Consider the following 18,250-nt stretch of genomic DNA (forward strand, 5'->3'; position numbering starts at 1 on the left):
GCAGGAGTCAATCTCATGAATTTGACAAACTTGATTCTGCTTGCAGTGGGTTCCGGGTATTAACCCGTTGCAGACTATTCCCAAGTATACTTGGGCAGGTGTCTATGGAAAATGAGTGTTACAGCAAAATCAGCCTGTCCTCAATGGTTTAAATACTCCCCTGATATCTGAACAAGTACAGAGAAAACTTGGTTGATTCTTCAACAAGTATCCAGACAGTGCCACTGAATTTCTGATTTCTCTGATATTTTCTTACGACCTTTTTTTTACTTTTTATTTTGAGCAAGGCTAAATTCCCTGAACAGTTTTCATGACGGTTGAACACATCATATTTATCCTGTTGAACTTTTATGCAACAGCAGCCTTACTTAATGTTTCTAGTCGACACATATTAAGTCCCAATTTTCCCACTCACCTCCAGATTTGAAAACTGGTCATTGTCGGCAAACTCGGACACGCCCAGCTCTCTGAGGGTGGCATCGGCATACCCAACCCCGACGACCCTTTGTCCACTCTCCCCGCCCACTTTGACTGCGATAACCGAGGCTGAGGTCGACATGTCATTGTGGCCAAAGAGGATTTCTTCAAACTGGGTCAGGTTTCCAGGCGAGGCCTGATGAGGAATTTGTGCAACAATGAGCTTGTTTTTACTGAACGATAAAAATTTGAGGTGATGCGGGTATTTAAACACCACAAATTTTTCTCGAGTAGGACACATCAGGTAGTGTTTGATACAAGGTACTGCGAGGTGATCTGTCGTCCCCCTTTTTAGGTTCTTGATGCGAATGACAAATTTTGGTAGAAACAGAACAGGTAACGACATTTGCGGTGTGACGGAAGTCTTAAATTCTTTATAGAGAGACTCTTCCGATTATTCAATTTATCATTAGGCAGTGCGTGCGCAACCTGATCTGTGACATTATAATACATGACTACCTGGTTCATTGCACTTTGCAAGTTCCCTCGCTTTACTCCACATCATTTTATTAGTAGTAAAATACAAAGGGATGCAGGTGACAAAAATTTGAGGTGACGCGAGGTGATACGAGGTGTCCAGAAGAAACATGCACAATGTCACAATAGACAGTAAACCTTTTAAGGCACATTATTACCGGTAGATGACTAGAATTAATCAATCCTACAATGCGGGGCCATGGTCCCACTTGCTTTGTCATGCATTCTATGCCATAGCATTCATTCATGATCATGATATTTATACATTTTCATGAGAAATTCTGCTTCTCCATTTGAAGTACAGTCCAGTCTATGGTTCATCAGCACACTGTCTGACTGGTCTGGTGCACTGTATAAAGGACAGTGATATTCCTAGTACAAATATTAACACTTAATTTCTGTATATAGATGTGACCGTGCATCACAAAACGAACAAAAAGTCGCACACACTGATTTTGCGTGAGGACTGAAAATAAGTCAAATGGGTCAACCTAGCCAATCTTGACTTTTTCATGTTTTCTGAAAGAGCAAGTCTTCTTTTACATTATGATAAAATTTGGGGACATAAAACGGGTAGGAAAGTGTGTTCTTTAGCAGCTTATCTTGAACATTTTTGGTAGAATAGTGTGAATACAGTAGGTTTGTCTTTTTAAGAGTCCTTTTTTCATTTCTGAAAAACCTTGTACACACTCTTCACTTTCAACTCTAATAACTTTTGAAAGGATAGTGCTACTGTTTCGAAAGTTGGCATTAATTATGGGGCAGAATGTGTTAATGACGCATGCTTAATTTCAGTTTAATCTGATAATCCCTTCATTGTTGTTACTCAGGTGGTTTACTTCCTATTTTGTCCCATTCATCACACAGCCAGCACGCTTTGGTAAAGATTAAGCGCTTGAATAGACGCTGTACTTCAGAGCCTCTTTTCTCAGTTCACACTTTTCCTGAGTTTGCGCTTTCTTTCCAAGGTTAGGAGAGTCCATTTGATTTGAGTTATACATAATTTTAAAGCTTAAAGCCTGCTCTTTCAGAATATGGTCTTAAATAAAAAATTCACGTCTGGCGACTTTTTGTTTGTTTTGTAGTGCAGGGTCACAATATGTGACAAGACGGTATCACATGCTCTACATGTATGTGCCTGCAGCATGCCTAGTACTAGTTCATCCATTATATTTGGATCAATTATCCAAATATATCAGCATTCTACTGATCAATAACTGAACATAGAGTTCAATGTGTGATGCACTAATGACTCCTTCATCCATACAGTGTGTTAAAATTTTTAATCAGCGATACAAAGTTCCCTGTGATTGCAAAGAACATACTGTAAAAGTAGATAGTTTTGCGAGAGTCATTTTTCGCGCTCGGCTAGGTAAACGTATTTTGCGTGTTTTTAATTCCACGGAATCAGGACACTAACTATTGAAACATATTGCTTGCAAAAATATTTGCGTGCTTTTATTTTTCGCGCCAGCTTCTAGTTGCGCGAAATGTGTGAAAATTTCAACATTGCAAAAATTTCCACTTTTACAGCAGTGATTGTGGAATTTATACAGATAAAGAATATACTGTACTTAAGGAATAAAGATTTGATGATATATTTTTTTTAAAGGGATAAATCACAATAAAAGCAATCTGACCTTGTAGGACAGTGTCCAGTTGTTCCCTTTACCAGTGGCCTGGTTGGAGTAGACCTCGACCCGGTACTGTCTGACTAGTAGGAGATCCCGCACCACTGACTCGAAGTTCATCTTACTGAGGACGACAGACTCAATTTTATTTGACCCTTGTTTATACAAGGAAAAAAAAAAGAGAAACATTTGATATCATTGAAGTGATGAAGACAAAGCTTAAAAAAGGAAGTGATGATAACTGGGCTATCTAGCCTCACTAAATTGATAAAACTGAAGCACAAATACAAGTACATGGTATGAAGCAAATTTAATACAGTGCAAATATGATTTTAAAACCGAGCTGAATGTCTAAATAAGGATGGAAAATCTGATACCCCTAGCAAAAAAAGGAAAAAAAAAAAGAGGAAAGAAATGAAATAGAAATTAACTGTCAGTGAAAGTATATTCCAGTATTACCGGTACTTTAGAACCACCAGACAATAGCCAATCTTGTGTAATAGTACAGTACTTGATAATATGAAGGGGGAACTTTTTTGATGCTTTTCAAGAATACAGCCGTACAGTCAACTTCGGATACCTCGACGTCGGATAAGCCGAATATCACTTACCTCGGGGGCAAAATGAAAGTCCTGATTGTTCCTATGGAGTTTCCGTGTATTAAAATTCGCGTAGCTCGAAGAAAATAACTCGAAGTTCGGTTACCTCGAAGTGAAATCTACTGTCCGGATCTTAATTAACTTATTGTTTTTCACAGCATGTAGCTTGAATCGAAATTGCAAACATCACTCAGCATCTCCGATAAAGCGCGCGTGGACAGCGAAGAAGACATGTCGCAAATCTTTTCACACTCGACTGTAAATATTCCCGACCAGACCAATCGCGCGCCCAAAGAAATACCCGATACACAGCTGGCAAGAAAAATCCCCAACACCTACCTGCATACGTACACGGTATGCACATAGCACCCTTGCCAATGGAGTGCTTACGATAGCACTACGCTCTGCCCCATCATCTCCTTTTCTTTAACCACTGTTTTAATTCTTGATCATGATAGTCATACCGTGCGCATAGATTTCTTAACCGTTGTGGCGCACCTGCGTAGGTGTTGACAGTTATATCTTTGGCATTAATCACGGTCCACTGTCCAAACATCAATCTCCTGCGTAGTGCCTTTTTTATACTTTTTTTTTTGCCTTTCACGAAGTATGTTTCATTATATTCTTCCCCGATAACGCAAGCACTGATTTTTTTTTTTTTTTTTCAGCAATGCGATTATGAAAATATTGTGGAATATGATGTGGAAGTATAGACCGGGCATAATAAAGAATAGAATAGACAGCGCTCCACACTAACTTTTATCGGGCCACCAGTATCACTGATTTTTATTTTTTGGTGGTGGAATTTACTCGAAATTAAAATCTGGCGACACACACACAAAACTAGAAATATCACTTAAGGTGATTAATACCCCCGCCCCGTGACGACAGTCTTACCCAAGGAATGATCTTTCCTTGATCTTCTGCCATTTAAATGCCATTACCATGGCAATGCAGCTTCCGACACGTCCGAAAAATATGTCTTGCACATCTTCCCACCAAGACTATTGTGTGTGCCACATTTCATAAGCTTTCGTCAAAAACTGAGGAAGTAGTTCAATCCACAAGATCTTTCCTTGATCTTCCGCCATTAATATGCCGTTACCATGGCAACGCAGCTTCCGACACATCCAAAAAATATGTCTTGCACATCTTCCCACCAAGACCAATGTGTGTTCCACATTTCATGAGCTTCAGTCGAATACAGAGGAAGTAGTTCAATCCGCAAGATCTTTCCTTGATCTTCTGCCATTTATACGCCGTTACCATGGCAACGCAGCTTCCGACACGTCCGAAAAATATGTCTTCCACATCTTCCCACCAAGATCAAGGTGTGTGCCACATTTCATAATCTTTGGTCAAAAAACTGAGGAAGTAGTTAAATCTGCAAGATCTTTCCTTGATCTTCTGCCATTAATATGCCATTACCATGGCAACATACTTTTGGGTACTGTCAAAAAATGCGTCTTGCACATCTACAACCAAAGGCACACATCTGTACCAAGTTTCATGGAAATTGGGCAAAAACTGAGGAAGTAGTTTGCAACACAAAATTTTCCATCATTTTGGCTCATAATATGTGAGCTGTTACCATGGCAACATATTTTTTGTCACTGTCAAGAAATGTGTCATGCTGACCTATATCCTAAGACAAACATTCAATATGAATTCCATGAGAATTGGAAGAACACTGATGAAGCAGTTTTGCCATGAAGCATTTTGCCCTATATTTTACCAATAACATGCCGTTACCATGGCAACGCACTTTTTGCCACTGCGGAAATATGTGTCTTGCACATTAACATATTCAGATGAACATCTGTGCCTAATTTCATAAAAATTGATCAAAAACTGTGGGAGGAGTTCGCGACACAAGATCTGTACCCATTTTTGCCCATAATATGCCGTTACCATGGCAACGTACTTTTGGGTACTGTCAAAAAATATGTCTTGCACATCTACAACCCAAGGCACACATCTGTGCCAAGTTTTATGGGAATCGGTTGAAAACTGAGGAAGTAGTTCGCGACGCAAGATTTGCAACGGACCGACCGCCCGACTGACCGCCCGACCGCCCGACCGACCGTCCGCTGATTCCTATATACTCCCTTCAAACTTCGTTTGGCGGGGGTATAAAAAAAATGGAGAAAAACATTAGAAAAACTAAATCGGTCCTACTAAACATAGAAAAATGAATATCAAGCATTATTAAAGTGATACAGATGCCCATGTCTAAAACAAATGAATAGAAAATCCAATCATCTTATTCTGTGTTTTAAGATTTAGCAAATAGGCATATAGATTATTATAAAAGTTGATGCCTATATATTTAGGAGGTCAAAACTTATGTTTGAAATGAAAAAGTGGGAGCATTTGCCGACATTTGTTTTAGCATTGTAAAGAGCCGAAAGTTACCGTTATTCATTTCTTATTGTAAAAGCAATCATCCAACATTTATTAGTCTGTTAGCACCTTACGGAGCCGAATATTACCGTTAATCATTTTGAAATGTAAAAGCAAACAACCGACATTCATTTTAGCATCTTCCGGAGCTGAATGCTATCCTTATCCATTTCCAAACGTGAAAGCAAATATCCGCTATTTGTTTCAGCATCTAACTAAGCGGATTAATACCGTTAATCATTTCCAAATGTAAAAGCAACAATCTGTCATTTATTTTTGCATCGTACGAAGCAGAATATTACCGAAATTCATTTCAAACATACAATGCACGACATTTATTTTATCATCGTACGGAGCCGAATGTTACTGTTTTTCATTTTTTAACGTCGAAGCTGACATCAGACGTTTAATTTACCATCAAACGTAGCTGAATGTTTCTGTTATTCATTTCGAAATGTAATGGCAAATATACAATTTTTTTTTTGCATCATATGGGGGCAGAATGTTACTGCTATTCACTTCCAAACATGCCAAACGTAAAAGCAATCATTCGAGATGTATTTTAGCATTTTCCGGAGCTGAATATTATTGCCATTTACTTTCGAACGTAAAAGCAAACATCCAGCATTTGTTTTATCATCGTAAGGAGCTGAATGTTATTGTTACTCATTTCCGAACGTCAAAGCAAACATCAAACATACCATTGAACGCAGCTGAACGTTACTGTTATTCATTTCGAAATAAAGCAAACATCAGACAGTTATTTTAGCATCGTATGGAGCAGAATATTACTGCAACTTCCGAACATAAAAGCGATCATCTGACATTTATTTTAGCATCTTTCCGGAGCCGAATGTTATTGCTATTTCCTTTCGAAAGTATAAGGAAACATCTGACACTTATCTAACCATCGTACGGAGTTGAATATTGTTTCTCATTTCCGAACGTCAAAGCAAATATTCGACATTTATTTCAGCGTCTTCCGGAGCCGAATGTTATCCTTATTCATTTCCGAACGCAAAATCAAATATCTGACATTAGTTTTAGCACCATACGGAGCTGAGTCTTATCGTTTTTCATTTCCAAAAGTACGAGCAAACATCCGACATTTATTTAAGTATCTTACGGAGCCGACTGTTACCGCTGGTCATTTTCAAAAGTAAAGGCAAACATCCGACTTTTTTTGGTTGCGTGATAGGGCCATCAAAATCTTCATTTCTGAAATTTTGATTTCAATTCCGATTTTCATTCAATTCATTCATATAAAAGTCGATTCAATTCCAATTGACAAGCATGCAAACAATCGGTAGGCACTATAACAGATACCATGTAGAACATCGATAAACGTTGGATAAGTCAAAGAAAATTCGACGTACGTACGCGTACCTCGAATTTCGCGTACCTCGAACCATTTTCTTCAGTCCCGACGAATTTGAGGTATCCGAAGTTGACTGTATATAATAAACTTACTCAACGACAGCACTGTCAATGCTTGTAAAATGTATTAATGACATCACACACAGTTGTTTTGCACAGAAACAATGACTATACTGTCAATTTCCATAATTACATCGATGGTGTGAGGTGTAAAGGTATAAATGAGGGACCCTGTAGACATTTCAGAAAGAATACATCCAACATACCTGATCCAAGGTATTTGATAACACCGTGTGTCTTGAAAACTTCTTTTGCAGCGAAGACAGCATCCTGTCCATGAACAGTGTAATAATCCTTTCCAAGAAAAATGAAAAATACATCGATTTTCAATAAGTGAAATCTAATCACATGCATGCATTTGTATGTGCTTTTCAAAATTCATCTGAAGACTAAACACATGTTTAATGTACTGTATGACAAAGATGAAATACAACCCAAATAAATTAACTCAAGGAAGAAATTACCATGCACAGTCATCGCAGCCTGTGTACCTACGTACTCATCCAGGGTCTTTTATCTCAACTTATTTTAGTAATTCAAGCCACCTCGTCTGTAGTAATTTCAATTAAGCAAATGCCAATTACCTAAAATTTGCCATTTTGAAACATATCATGATTGAAATACTGCAGCAAAATAATTGATTATCATTGACACATTGCATCATCATCATCATCCTTTTTTTTTTTTTTAGCAGTGTTTTTGGTACATGCAATCAACAGCCTGATCTCAGATCCACTTGTTCCATCTGATGTTGTTGACAGCTATCTCAGGTTGGCAACCAGGTGAGCCTCATATGATTGATAATCTACTTTACACAACACATCGCTAAGAATTCTTTCCATCTCTCTTGTGATTGAAAGGGCTATTTCCACTTTTGGATACCTATGTCAATCAAGTCATTTGAAAACAAAGACTGGAAAATGTAAGAAACTAAACTAAAAAAAATAAGCAAAGAAAGTTTGACAAAATGAAAGTAATAGAAATGCACAGGGAGGGAGAAAGTGTGCACAGGAGTGGGGAGAAATTTATATGAAATAATAAAAAGAGAAGAAGAGTTTTACGGAGAAAAACAAAACAAAACAAACTACTTCAATTTGCAAGTGGAATCACTCTAGCCTGGAGGGTTTGCTGGGAAACAAATCGGGACGTGGACACGACACCGGTTACTGTAACCACTTTTGGTCACACGTGGGATGCGCAATTTAAATCCATCTTGGTGTCACAATCCGCGGAGCGGAATCCATGCAACATCCCCTCCAGCTATATCAATTAAGAGACAGCGATTTGGGAGGACACCGGAGTGGAAGTCGGAGGCATTTGGGACGGAGGGAGGGAGTTACGCTTGGTCAGGAGAGACACAGATCATTTGCAGCGTTATCCTCTTCTGGTGGTGGTTGTCGGGGGAGGGGGGTAAAGGGGATGATCACGGTAACGTAAGGTCAAGTCTTTGGGGTGGGTGGCTATCAATAGAGTTTTAAAAAAGGCAGTCCGTACTGCTGGAGTTTGCTCATATCAAACCACAGTTGAGAAAGCTTGCGTATCACTGCTCTTTAAGTGAAGGATTTCAAGCCACCAAAATCAGCAGAATTTCAAATAAGTTTCCATAATCGACCAATAAGAGATATAAATAACTGCAGCATATGATGGATGACACAAATATATTCTAACAAAATTCTATCAAAATCATTCAAATGGAGAGCAAATGACACAGAAAAAAGAAAGAAGAAGAAGATATTAGTGCACTGAATGCTTCCATTACAAAATGCATAGAGCCAGTGGAAAAAGACTATAATTCATACCGTTCTGTCAAACACTCTGAATGTTGTCTCTGGTTTCTGAAAAGGAATAAAGGTGAAAATCATTAAGCAGTTTTTCTTGGATTCCCAGATGCATAATGATATAATACTCACTTAATGGCAAAATGCTAGGGCTTGCAACAAAAGACTTGTATGTCTAGCACTCACTCGAGTAGCATATTTTGCCTTTATGACACTCCACCTGAGGCAACTTGTTTTTTAAAATCTGGGGAAAAACCCACCTAATGTCTGGTATTTGGGCCCTACATGTACCTTAGGTGCTCCCCAGGGGCAGAACTACCATTTGTACAAATGATGATTCCCTTCCTTTTGCTGATTCCTGCCAAGCTTGGTCAAAAATCCAGCTAGCTCCCTGGTTTTTCCAGAAAAAGATAAAAAAAAAAACCCAACAACAACAACAACAACAACAACAACAATAACAACAACATCAACAACAACAAAATACCCAAGAAAATGTATCACATGTACTTTGGGGCATTTGGGCCCCACCTGAAGGGCCCCTGGAGGCACCACCACCATAGGTAAAAACTATGATCCCACTGATTCATGGCAACTTTAGTCAATATCCAGCTCCCTGTTTTCAATTTAAGCATCCATATCGCTACATCTGATGTAGGAAATATTATCAATAAAAAAAACAAGAGACCCACGGGTCACGTGCTCACCTGAGTATCGCAATTTCACCTTCCATGCATTCTTGCACACTCTTACCTGAGAACATTAGAAACTTAATAGGTCTGCATATGGACCCCCCCCCCCCCCCTCAACTTCAGGGTTGGGGGGAGGGGGGCAGGCAGCCCTGGATCTGCAATGAACAACCTTGGAACTAAAGTCATCAATGTACAAACTCATGGTATTAACTTTGCTTTATCATTTCTGGTTCTAGAGTAGAAGATTTTAAATATTCCTTAATGTGGAGGGGGGAGGGGTGGGCCCCCTAAGGGCCACCCAAGAGGGACATGGTGCCCATTTGAAGAAATTGAGATCCTATCCCCCTAGGGATGCTACCTACCAAGTTTGATGAAAATCAGACATGGGGATCTCAAAGTGAAGAAGAAAATGTACAATCTAGGCCCAATAAGGACCCCTCCCCACCCCCCCTCCCCTGATTCCCCCATAAACAAACTTGAAACTACAGTCATCAATGTACTAAGTCATAGTATTAACTAAACCCTAACACTTCTGGTTCTAGAGAAGAAGATTTTTAAAGATTCCTTAATTTTAGGGGGTTTGGGCCCCCCTGGGGCCTCCCAGATGGGCCATGGTGCCCATTTGAAGAAATTGAGATCCTATCCCCTTATGGATGCTACCTACCAGTTTGGTGAAAATCAGACATGGGGATCTCAAAGTGAAGAAGAAAATGTACAATTTAGGCCCCATTAGGACCCCTCCCCACCCCCCTCCCCTGGGTCCCAAGGGGGGGGGGGGGCACCCCTGATTCCCCAATGAACAAACTTGAAACTACAGTCATCAATGTACTAACTCATAGTATTAACTAAGCCCTATCACTTCTGGTTCTAGAGAAGAAGATTTATAAAGATTCCTTCATTTTAGGGGCTTTGGGGCCCCCCTGGTGGGCCATGGCGCCCGTTTTAACAAATTGAGATCCTATTTCCCTAGGGATGCTACCTGCCAAGATTGGTGAAAATTGGTCATGGGGTTCTCAAGGAGAAGATGAAAATGTAAAAAGTTTACGCACGACGGACGACGGACGACGGAGGCCGGACGAAGAGTGATTGCAATAGCTCACTTGAGCCTTCGGCTCAGGTGAGCTAAAAAAAACCCTTGTTCATTTTGTTCATAAAAGAGTCTCAAAGAAGAAACTGAGAGCTAAAAAGCCTCTTAACCCATTGAGGACAGACTGCTTTTGCTACAACACGCATTTCCCATAAACACTTGCCCGAGTATACTCGGGACTCGTCCTCAACAGGTTAACTGCTGAAGCTATAGTTTTTATAACAACCTTTGGAATTGAAAACACATTTTAAGAAATTCAAATGTCTGTTTGTTTTTATCTCACAGACTTGCAAATTTTAATACAATTATTTCTGATTTCATGCAGATTTACTTAGTACTGTATACGGCAGACATTTTGTGAGGGTTCTATTTCTGCAAATTTTGAGAGTCAGGTGCTCGGGAATTTAACATGCAAAAATATCAACTCTGATCCCAACATGAATGCAACATGCATGTGTACAAATCCTCAGTTCATTACTGTACACCATAGCCACTTGCAATATTACTAGGAAATCCTCACTTGTGAAAAATTAGACTGGGCAAATATGGCATATATACAACCACTTCCTTCAAGTCTTTCGAACAGTTAAATTTAGAGATGCCAATGTAATGTGGACTAGATGCTAACCCACAACTTGACAAGTTGATTTGAAGATGTCTGTGTGCATACAGTGTTGGTTCAATTCATCTTCTACTTAATAATAATAATGAATTCTTTATCCAGGGTAGCCTCTTCAGTACTGCCACTGCTTTACCAGAGGGCCCTGCCATTATTGGTAAGTACTTTTTCTTTTCCTGGTATCTCTATACAAAACAAGTTTCCATAACTTAAATGTTTGTGTCTCTGAGTTTAATCAATAAAAATAATATAATTTCACTCATTTAGTTATTTTAACCAAGTCTCAAAAAAAAAATACACCCATGCATTTATTTAATTCTCTATTTTGTTGTTGTTGTGATGAATTATTTGTGACCTTCTCTCTCCTAGGTGAAAAATTTCATCAATATTCTGCATTTTGCTTTTATACTTTGTAATCAATACTTACACTCAAATATGCATAAGACTGAATTCCTCCATTTTACTTTTTAAATCATCGCTTGAATTTTAAAGCTGGGATTTGAGCCTTGAAATTGACCTTACAATTTGTAGATCTTGAAAGTTTATTTACGATGCAATATTTCATGGTCACACATACAACCTTGTAAGTTGGTGTACTGAACATATAAATTAGAAGTTTTCTTTGTTTTTGTTTTTGTTTTTTTTTGGGGGGTGGGTGGGGCACTTATTATTTATAGGCTTTAAAGGGATGGTACAGTATTGGTGGAGGCGAGGATTGGGCTTTTAACCTTTTGCGAGATACCAAGAAACCACTTATGAAATAGTGCAGAGCACACCATTCTAAGACAAGTTCAAAGTTTATTTGATGAAAATCGGTTTTGGAATGGTTGAGACATCCAAAAACAAAGTAGAATAAAGCGATTGTAATAAAAGCTGGGTCCCACCTTTTATTAGGATTACTCAGTTTTGGATATCTCAACCATTTCAAAACCAACTTTCATTAATTAGACATTGAATGCCTCTTGGAATTACATGATCTCTCATATTTCATAGGAGGTTTCTCATTATCTCACCCAAAACTGTTAGAAACCTGAAGTTAGGTCTCAACCAAAGCTATACAATCCCTTTAAAGTAGGAATTGACAGCGAAGATGGACAGACACAGGTATTTACTGGCAAAACTGATATCACACTGCTTTGTTATTTCTCTATGATGTTCACATTATCAAAGAAATGAGAAGACAATAAAAAAGCATAAGTCTCTCTGCATGGTTGGAACACTGGATTGTTTCAATGATGCAAATTTTGTGAAAGTGTCTCTTTTCACTTGTTTTCCCCCACTACAGATAATTTCTTCACAAGTAGTGACTGAAACTGAAACTCTACATAGGGGATCACATTTGTGTCAAGCCTTTGGCTTTCTCTGTGAACTCCCCGACACATTTTACACTGTATACATTTCCATTTTTATGATTATCAATAAAGTGAATTGAATTGAATTGAATTGTTGTGCAAAGGAATTCGATGTCAAATCCAACATAGGCTGTGATTACGATTTCATAATCTACTCTGTACATATTGTACTTGCCTCTGGCATTGAACGAAGAAAAGCGATGAAACCTTGCTCCTGAGATGCATCTGTCATGGGGGGAAAATAATACAGTAAGTGTTTATAACTTCTGATATAAGAAACAGCAATTAAATCATCATCAAGACACTACTGCTAAGCTGCTTATTCTGGTCATCACTTCTCCTGAGGATGATTTTGATAATTTAGTAACTGTCGGAATACCTTTCGTGTAATGGAAATAATAATATTAAAAAATACTACACATTAAAGGGAAGATAAACCCCAAGAACAATGTGGATTGAGTGAAAGCAGCAACATCAGTAGAACACATCAGTGAAGGTTTGAAGAAAATCGGACAATCGATGCAAAAGTTATGAATTTTTTAAGTTTTGGTGTTGGAACCGCTGGATGAGGAGACTACTAGAGGTTATGACGTATGAGTGGACAACAATACCAAGAAAATATAAAGAAAATATTACAAAAATCCATTTTTCATGAAAATTACAAATTCCATCAACTTGATATTGACATATGTTAAGGGTAGCAATTATTCCCCGTGCTTTCTGAAAGCGGTTGGTCCACTGCTCTTTCATAATTCTAGAAAAGTGAATTTTTGTTGAATTTCCTTTATATCTTGTTTGTATTGTTGTCCACTCATACGTCATATCCTCTAGTAGTCTCCTCATCCAGCGGTTCCAACACCAAAACTTTAAAAATTCATAACTTTTGCATCGATTGTCCGATTTTCCTCAAACTTTCACTGATGTGTTCTACTAATGTTACTGCTTTCACTCAATCCACATTGCTCTTGGGGTTTACCTTCCCTTTAATATAATCATCACAATCAGCATTGCTCCACTGGAAATGTTTCTACTGCTACTACATCTGTACTAAAAATGATAGCAATACTAACTAGAAAAGCACTCTGAGAGCGCAGACCTCCGCCAAGCAGCTACTTTCCACCGATGATCTTGCTCTTCCCAAAGAGATATTTCTCCTCTCCACCACTGGGGAAAAGTACTTTGGGCTCTTCCATAGAGATCAGTGATTTCCACCCAATGGTATGCATGCTGAAAAATTGCCCGATTTCCCAATATAGAAGCCTTTGTTACATCATAAACCCTGAGAGCGCAGACCTCCGCCAAGCATGCAGCTCATTTCCACCACTGATCTTGTTCTTCCATAGAGATATCAGTGAATTCCACCCATACGTACTTACAGCATTGTGTGCTGAAAATCGCCCAATTTCCCGACAGAAGCCTTTGTTACGTCATAAACCCTCAGCTGCACGGCGCACCTCGCCCTAGCAGAAACTAGAGCACTCACTTTAGTGCGCGCATGCAAACCTCAAATACGCACAGCCTGAACGCCCAAGTTCATTGACCCTACCTGCCAAAATATCAAAAATCCTTCATAAATTCCCCCAAAATTCTCGCATCACTACCAAAATTTATCATCTGTTACTGTATCATTCTAAACCTTTCCTGCAAGTTTCATTCGAATCTGTTAACTACTTTTTGAGTTATTTTGCACACGGACAAACTAACTTACAAACAAACCAGCGGTAACAAAAACATAACCTCCTCCCTTGGCGGAGGTAATAACTACAGCTGTACTTGTATAATAATGACATCGATACAGGTCTGCAACAATGTTGAGTACCCCTCGTTACACACTTTGCATGTTGTAGGGGACACAGTTGGCCCTACCTACACTATGGCTACAGGAGTTTACACATCAACACAAATTTTCTCTCAGAAACTCAATACATGGTGAGTTTAATATAATTTTCCATGGTATGTTCCATGTATCCATTACAGTTCTGTCAGCCATTTGCCAGTTAAATAGGACACTATTAGATGGGCTTAAATCTTCGCTTCTTTTTTCATCGTACTGAGATACTCAGTACCACTCTGTTGACTCAGGGCGCTCCCATAGTAAAACTGTGTGAAGGAGCGCCCCAGGCCAGGGTTAAACGTAATGGCATAACACTATCCTCACATCAAACTAAACCTGTAAAAGCAACACCCTATCACTATCACAACCCTAAACCCTTTGAGGACCATTTGCTAACACGACATTATGTCCTCAATGGTCTTTAACCTTGGACCATTGGAGAAAATAAGAGTAAAGACTCGAGCAATTGTCAGTGATTGTTGCAGGAGCAAATCATCAATATTATGGCTTGTGTCACCAAAGTCCAATCTTCACAGAGTCAAACTGAATAGATCTACTCTTACTTAGCAGGTAATGTAAGCACCCAGACAAAAGAGCACCATTATAGCAAGTGCTAACAAATATCTGGATATCAGCACAGCACTTTACTCATGATACTTGTGACTTTTGTAAATGTTTGTGTGAGTAGAAGCTCCTTGAGAAGCAAGATGGTGAGTGGACAGTGGCACATGCGCGTGTACCATACCAATGCCTAATGGCACCAGCGACCCACACACACCGCGCCGCCAGCCACTGCACTCCCCGGTTCGCGTGTTTTTTTTAGACGGCACAGATTGGGGAAACAAAAAATTTATCGGGGACCCTATCCCTAAACCTAACCCTATACTAATCCTAATCCTAACCATAACCATCAAACCCTAACCCTAACCCTAACCCTAACCCTAACCCCAACCCTAACCCTAACCCTAACCCTAACCATAACCAAAAACCCTAACCCAACGTTTTTCCCATAGGTTTAACACGCGCCATGCCCCAATCTGTGCCGTCTTAAAAAAAAACGCCCCCGGTTCTGCTCCGGTCAAAAACATCAGCACACACCCCAACACTGTACTGTGTGTGCTCCGATCACCGGGATCGGGAGCATCAATTCCATCTAGAAAACAACACAATCTCGCATCATTGTTTCGCCCTTATTTCTGTTCTACGTACATTGTACATACAAACTTACCAAGAGATAGTTGATGAGTTGACTGCAGTGCCATGATAATCAAGCAGTTGAGTATCAGAAAATTTAGACCTCCAGTTCGGTTAATGTTTTGGTTTTTCAATCCAATGGCGCGAACGAAGTGACACACACACACGTGCTCTTTTAGACTATTCCATTAAGATAAAATGTAATTATTCTACACAATTTGCAATATGGATGTACAAAAACTGAAATAAAATGGTTATTACCAAAGCAAAATAAATGTGAATAAACTTTTTCTATGGATATGACAGATTTTTATCGCACTTTTCGATTTATATACCTTGTAGATGTAAACACACTTCTTAATTTACATTACTTATCCCCCTTTTTTGAATGGTTGAGTTCAACCATCCAGGGTACGACATAACACACGGTTCCGTTTCGCGATCCTCAATCCATCACATAACACACAACCACCGAACTAACGGGAACGGCGTTTTATGTACTGGTATTACGGCTCACCGATGTCATGGAATCAGCAGATGATGTGATGTCTGTTATGAATAAGTTAACGCAAATAAAGGAAATTCGGTAAGTGCCATGCTGACGTTCCACTCTTGCTTTCAATCAGTATATCACAAGGGCCCTTAGTATACAAACGCAAAAGAGCTTCCATGCTTTGTTATCATGTTTACAGCCTCTGTCGCGAGATTGTTTAGTCCCACACGCGGCGGTCTATGTTATGTTAGTTCATAAAACATCTTTTAATTTAAAGTCTGTAGACTGTAGGCCTACTCTTAGCTTCTCCGCGTCGCTTTCGGCGTTCATATATTCGAAATTATACTTAAAAAAAAACCACTTACTCCTTGTAATTAGTTAGTTAGACCTTATAAAATGGTTTTCTTTGAAAATTCAGTTGAAAGGCATGAGCCATGACTTCTCATGCGATCAGATGCGACCAGCCCGAACGAGAAGGTAACGTTCACGCATTCTCCCTGCGGATGTAGCGTAGGATTGGGGTCTCGCATGGGGTAGTATCGCGGCTAAATTTCAACTTGAATACTAAAAATTGCTTCAGTTTGAATACATGCAGATGAAGTCCAATTATTGACAACAGGATGTGATGAAAATTTGGTTCCACATGACTAATACTCGTCCATTTCTGTCCAAATTGATGACTTGAAATGATTCGGTCAAGAGGAATCTCTGACACTGAGAACGACAACTGCTCGTATGACGGATTTAAAACTTATGCACTTGCGCTAGCCCGTAGCAGTGTAGCCTTTGGACTAGGCACTCTTGCTGCTCGACATCGTGTGGCGCCCGATCGCTCTCTGCTGGTGGGTGTGTTTCACTCGAACCCTTTCGCTCGCGCTTGCCAATCACAGCGAAATGGCTTTGTCCAAAGGCTAAAAATATCGCGACTTTCATGCACATTCATAATATCATATCACCGATGCGCAATGTGCCATGCAAAGGTTGTTTTGAAAAATGAAAGACAAACGGGGGGTACAGAGATCAACTTTTGTAGAAAAACATCTTTTCATGATCATGGGATCAATCTGGAAATGAGCAAGTGCACAACGCCAACGGGCATGAATTAGATACGGAACATGTGTACATGTATACTTACAATGTAATTTTATAAACTACATTGAAGCCGTTGCTGGTAAAATAGGACACTTAGAGGTGCTTAAATTTGTGTTTCTTTTTTTCATCGTACAGAGACACTACTCTGCTGACTGAGGGCACTCCCACAGTATGACTGTGTGAAGGAGTGCCCCGGGGTTAGTGTGACTGTAGATGTATCCGTAGCCTGTATACATGTAGGTAGGCTGCATACAGCCACATCAACACACAATCCAGGGTCCATCAGACACCACCATTACAATGAAAATTTTTAACCTAATTTTTCGTTTTACATTCTAGACAACTTTGTTTTCTAAAAATGGTTTCCACTTCATTCTCGTGATCTTTTCTCTTTCCTTTTTTCGGACTTGTCTTAGATATTTGTTTGCTTAATTGCAAGATCTTACTCTCTAAGTTTCTATCCCAACTTCCCAGGGTTGGTCCATTCTGATTTCACGATTGATGATTGCCAGCAGCAGCAATGCTGGCGCAGCAGTGGCTAGATAGCGCTACCATGCCATGCATACCCTGCAAGCTGCTGTTCTTACATTAAAGCTACAGTCACACACGGCCGGATTTCGAACCGGGTCCATGAGGAATAAAACCGTATCGATCGGGTTCGAGCCATAGAGACCTGCATTGATCCGTATCGTAACCTGTGTCAATTCCTGATGGATTCCGGGGGCTACGATATGGCGGTGAAACATTTTTGGTCATAATGTTCAAATGTTTTTTTCTCACAGATTTAAATTCCATATTAATACAGTTGAACCTCCCTTATCCGGCCTCCCTTTATCCGGATCTCTCTATTATACGGACGCAATCTCGCCGTGATTTTTTAAAAAAATAATTGCGGTAGGAAAGGGGGATTCCCAACTCCTTGAGAACTCCTACACAAACACACATGAATTACAATATACTTGATACATTTCCTAATAATTATTTAAAGCCCCCGTTCCACTATCACGATTTGGACCCCGATCTGTCCCGATCTAGCAGATCGGGAGAGAGCGGCAAAAGCGTACGGGGATCGGAAGCATCGTAGCAGC

At 39.5% G+C, this 18,250-nt stretch overlaps 1 protein-coding gene across 1 annotated transcript in view; it reads right to left on the bottom strand.

The window, feature by feature from the left end:
- The window catches only part of LOC139719074 (DNA mismatch repair protein Msh2-like), a 37,975-nt gene extending 22,264 nt beyond the window's left edge, over positions 1-15,711 (bottom strand). Inside the window, exons 1-6 of the mRNA XM_071630515.1 lie at positions 15,612-15,711; positions 12,725-12,774; positions 8,824-8,859; positions 7,231-7,318; positions 2,595-2,740; positions 416-613 (exon numbers count right to left, since the gene is read on the bottom strand). Of these exons, the coding sequence (XP_071486616.1) occupies positions 416-613; positions 2,595-2,740; positions 7,231-7,318; positions 8,824-8,859; positions 12,725-12,774; positions 15,612-15,645 (552 nt within the window). The 5' untranslated portion in view covers positions 15,646-15,711. The remainder of the gene's footprint in view (positions 1-415; positions 614-2,594; positions 2,741-7,230; positions 7,319-8,823; positions 8,860-12,724; positions 12,775-15,611) is intronic.
- Between the last annotated feature and the right edge of the window lie 2,539 nt (positions 15,712-18,250).

This window comes from Diadema antillarum, unplaced genomic scaffold, assembly GCF_040938485.1.
Source record: "Diadema antillarum isolate AM-2024a unplaced genomic scaffold, OU_Dant_1.0 scf00000103, whole genome shotgun sequence".
Taxonomy (NCBI): Eukaryota; Metazoa; Echinodermata; class Echinoidea; order Diadematoida; family Diadematidae; genus Diadema; species Diadema antillarum.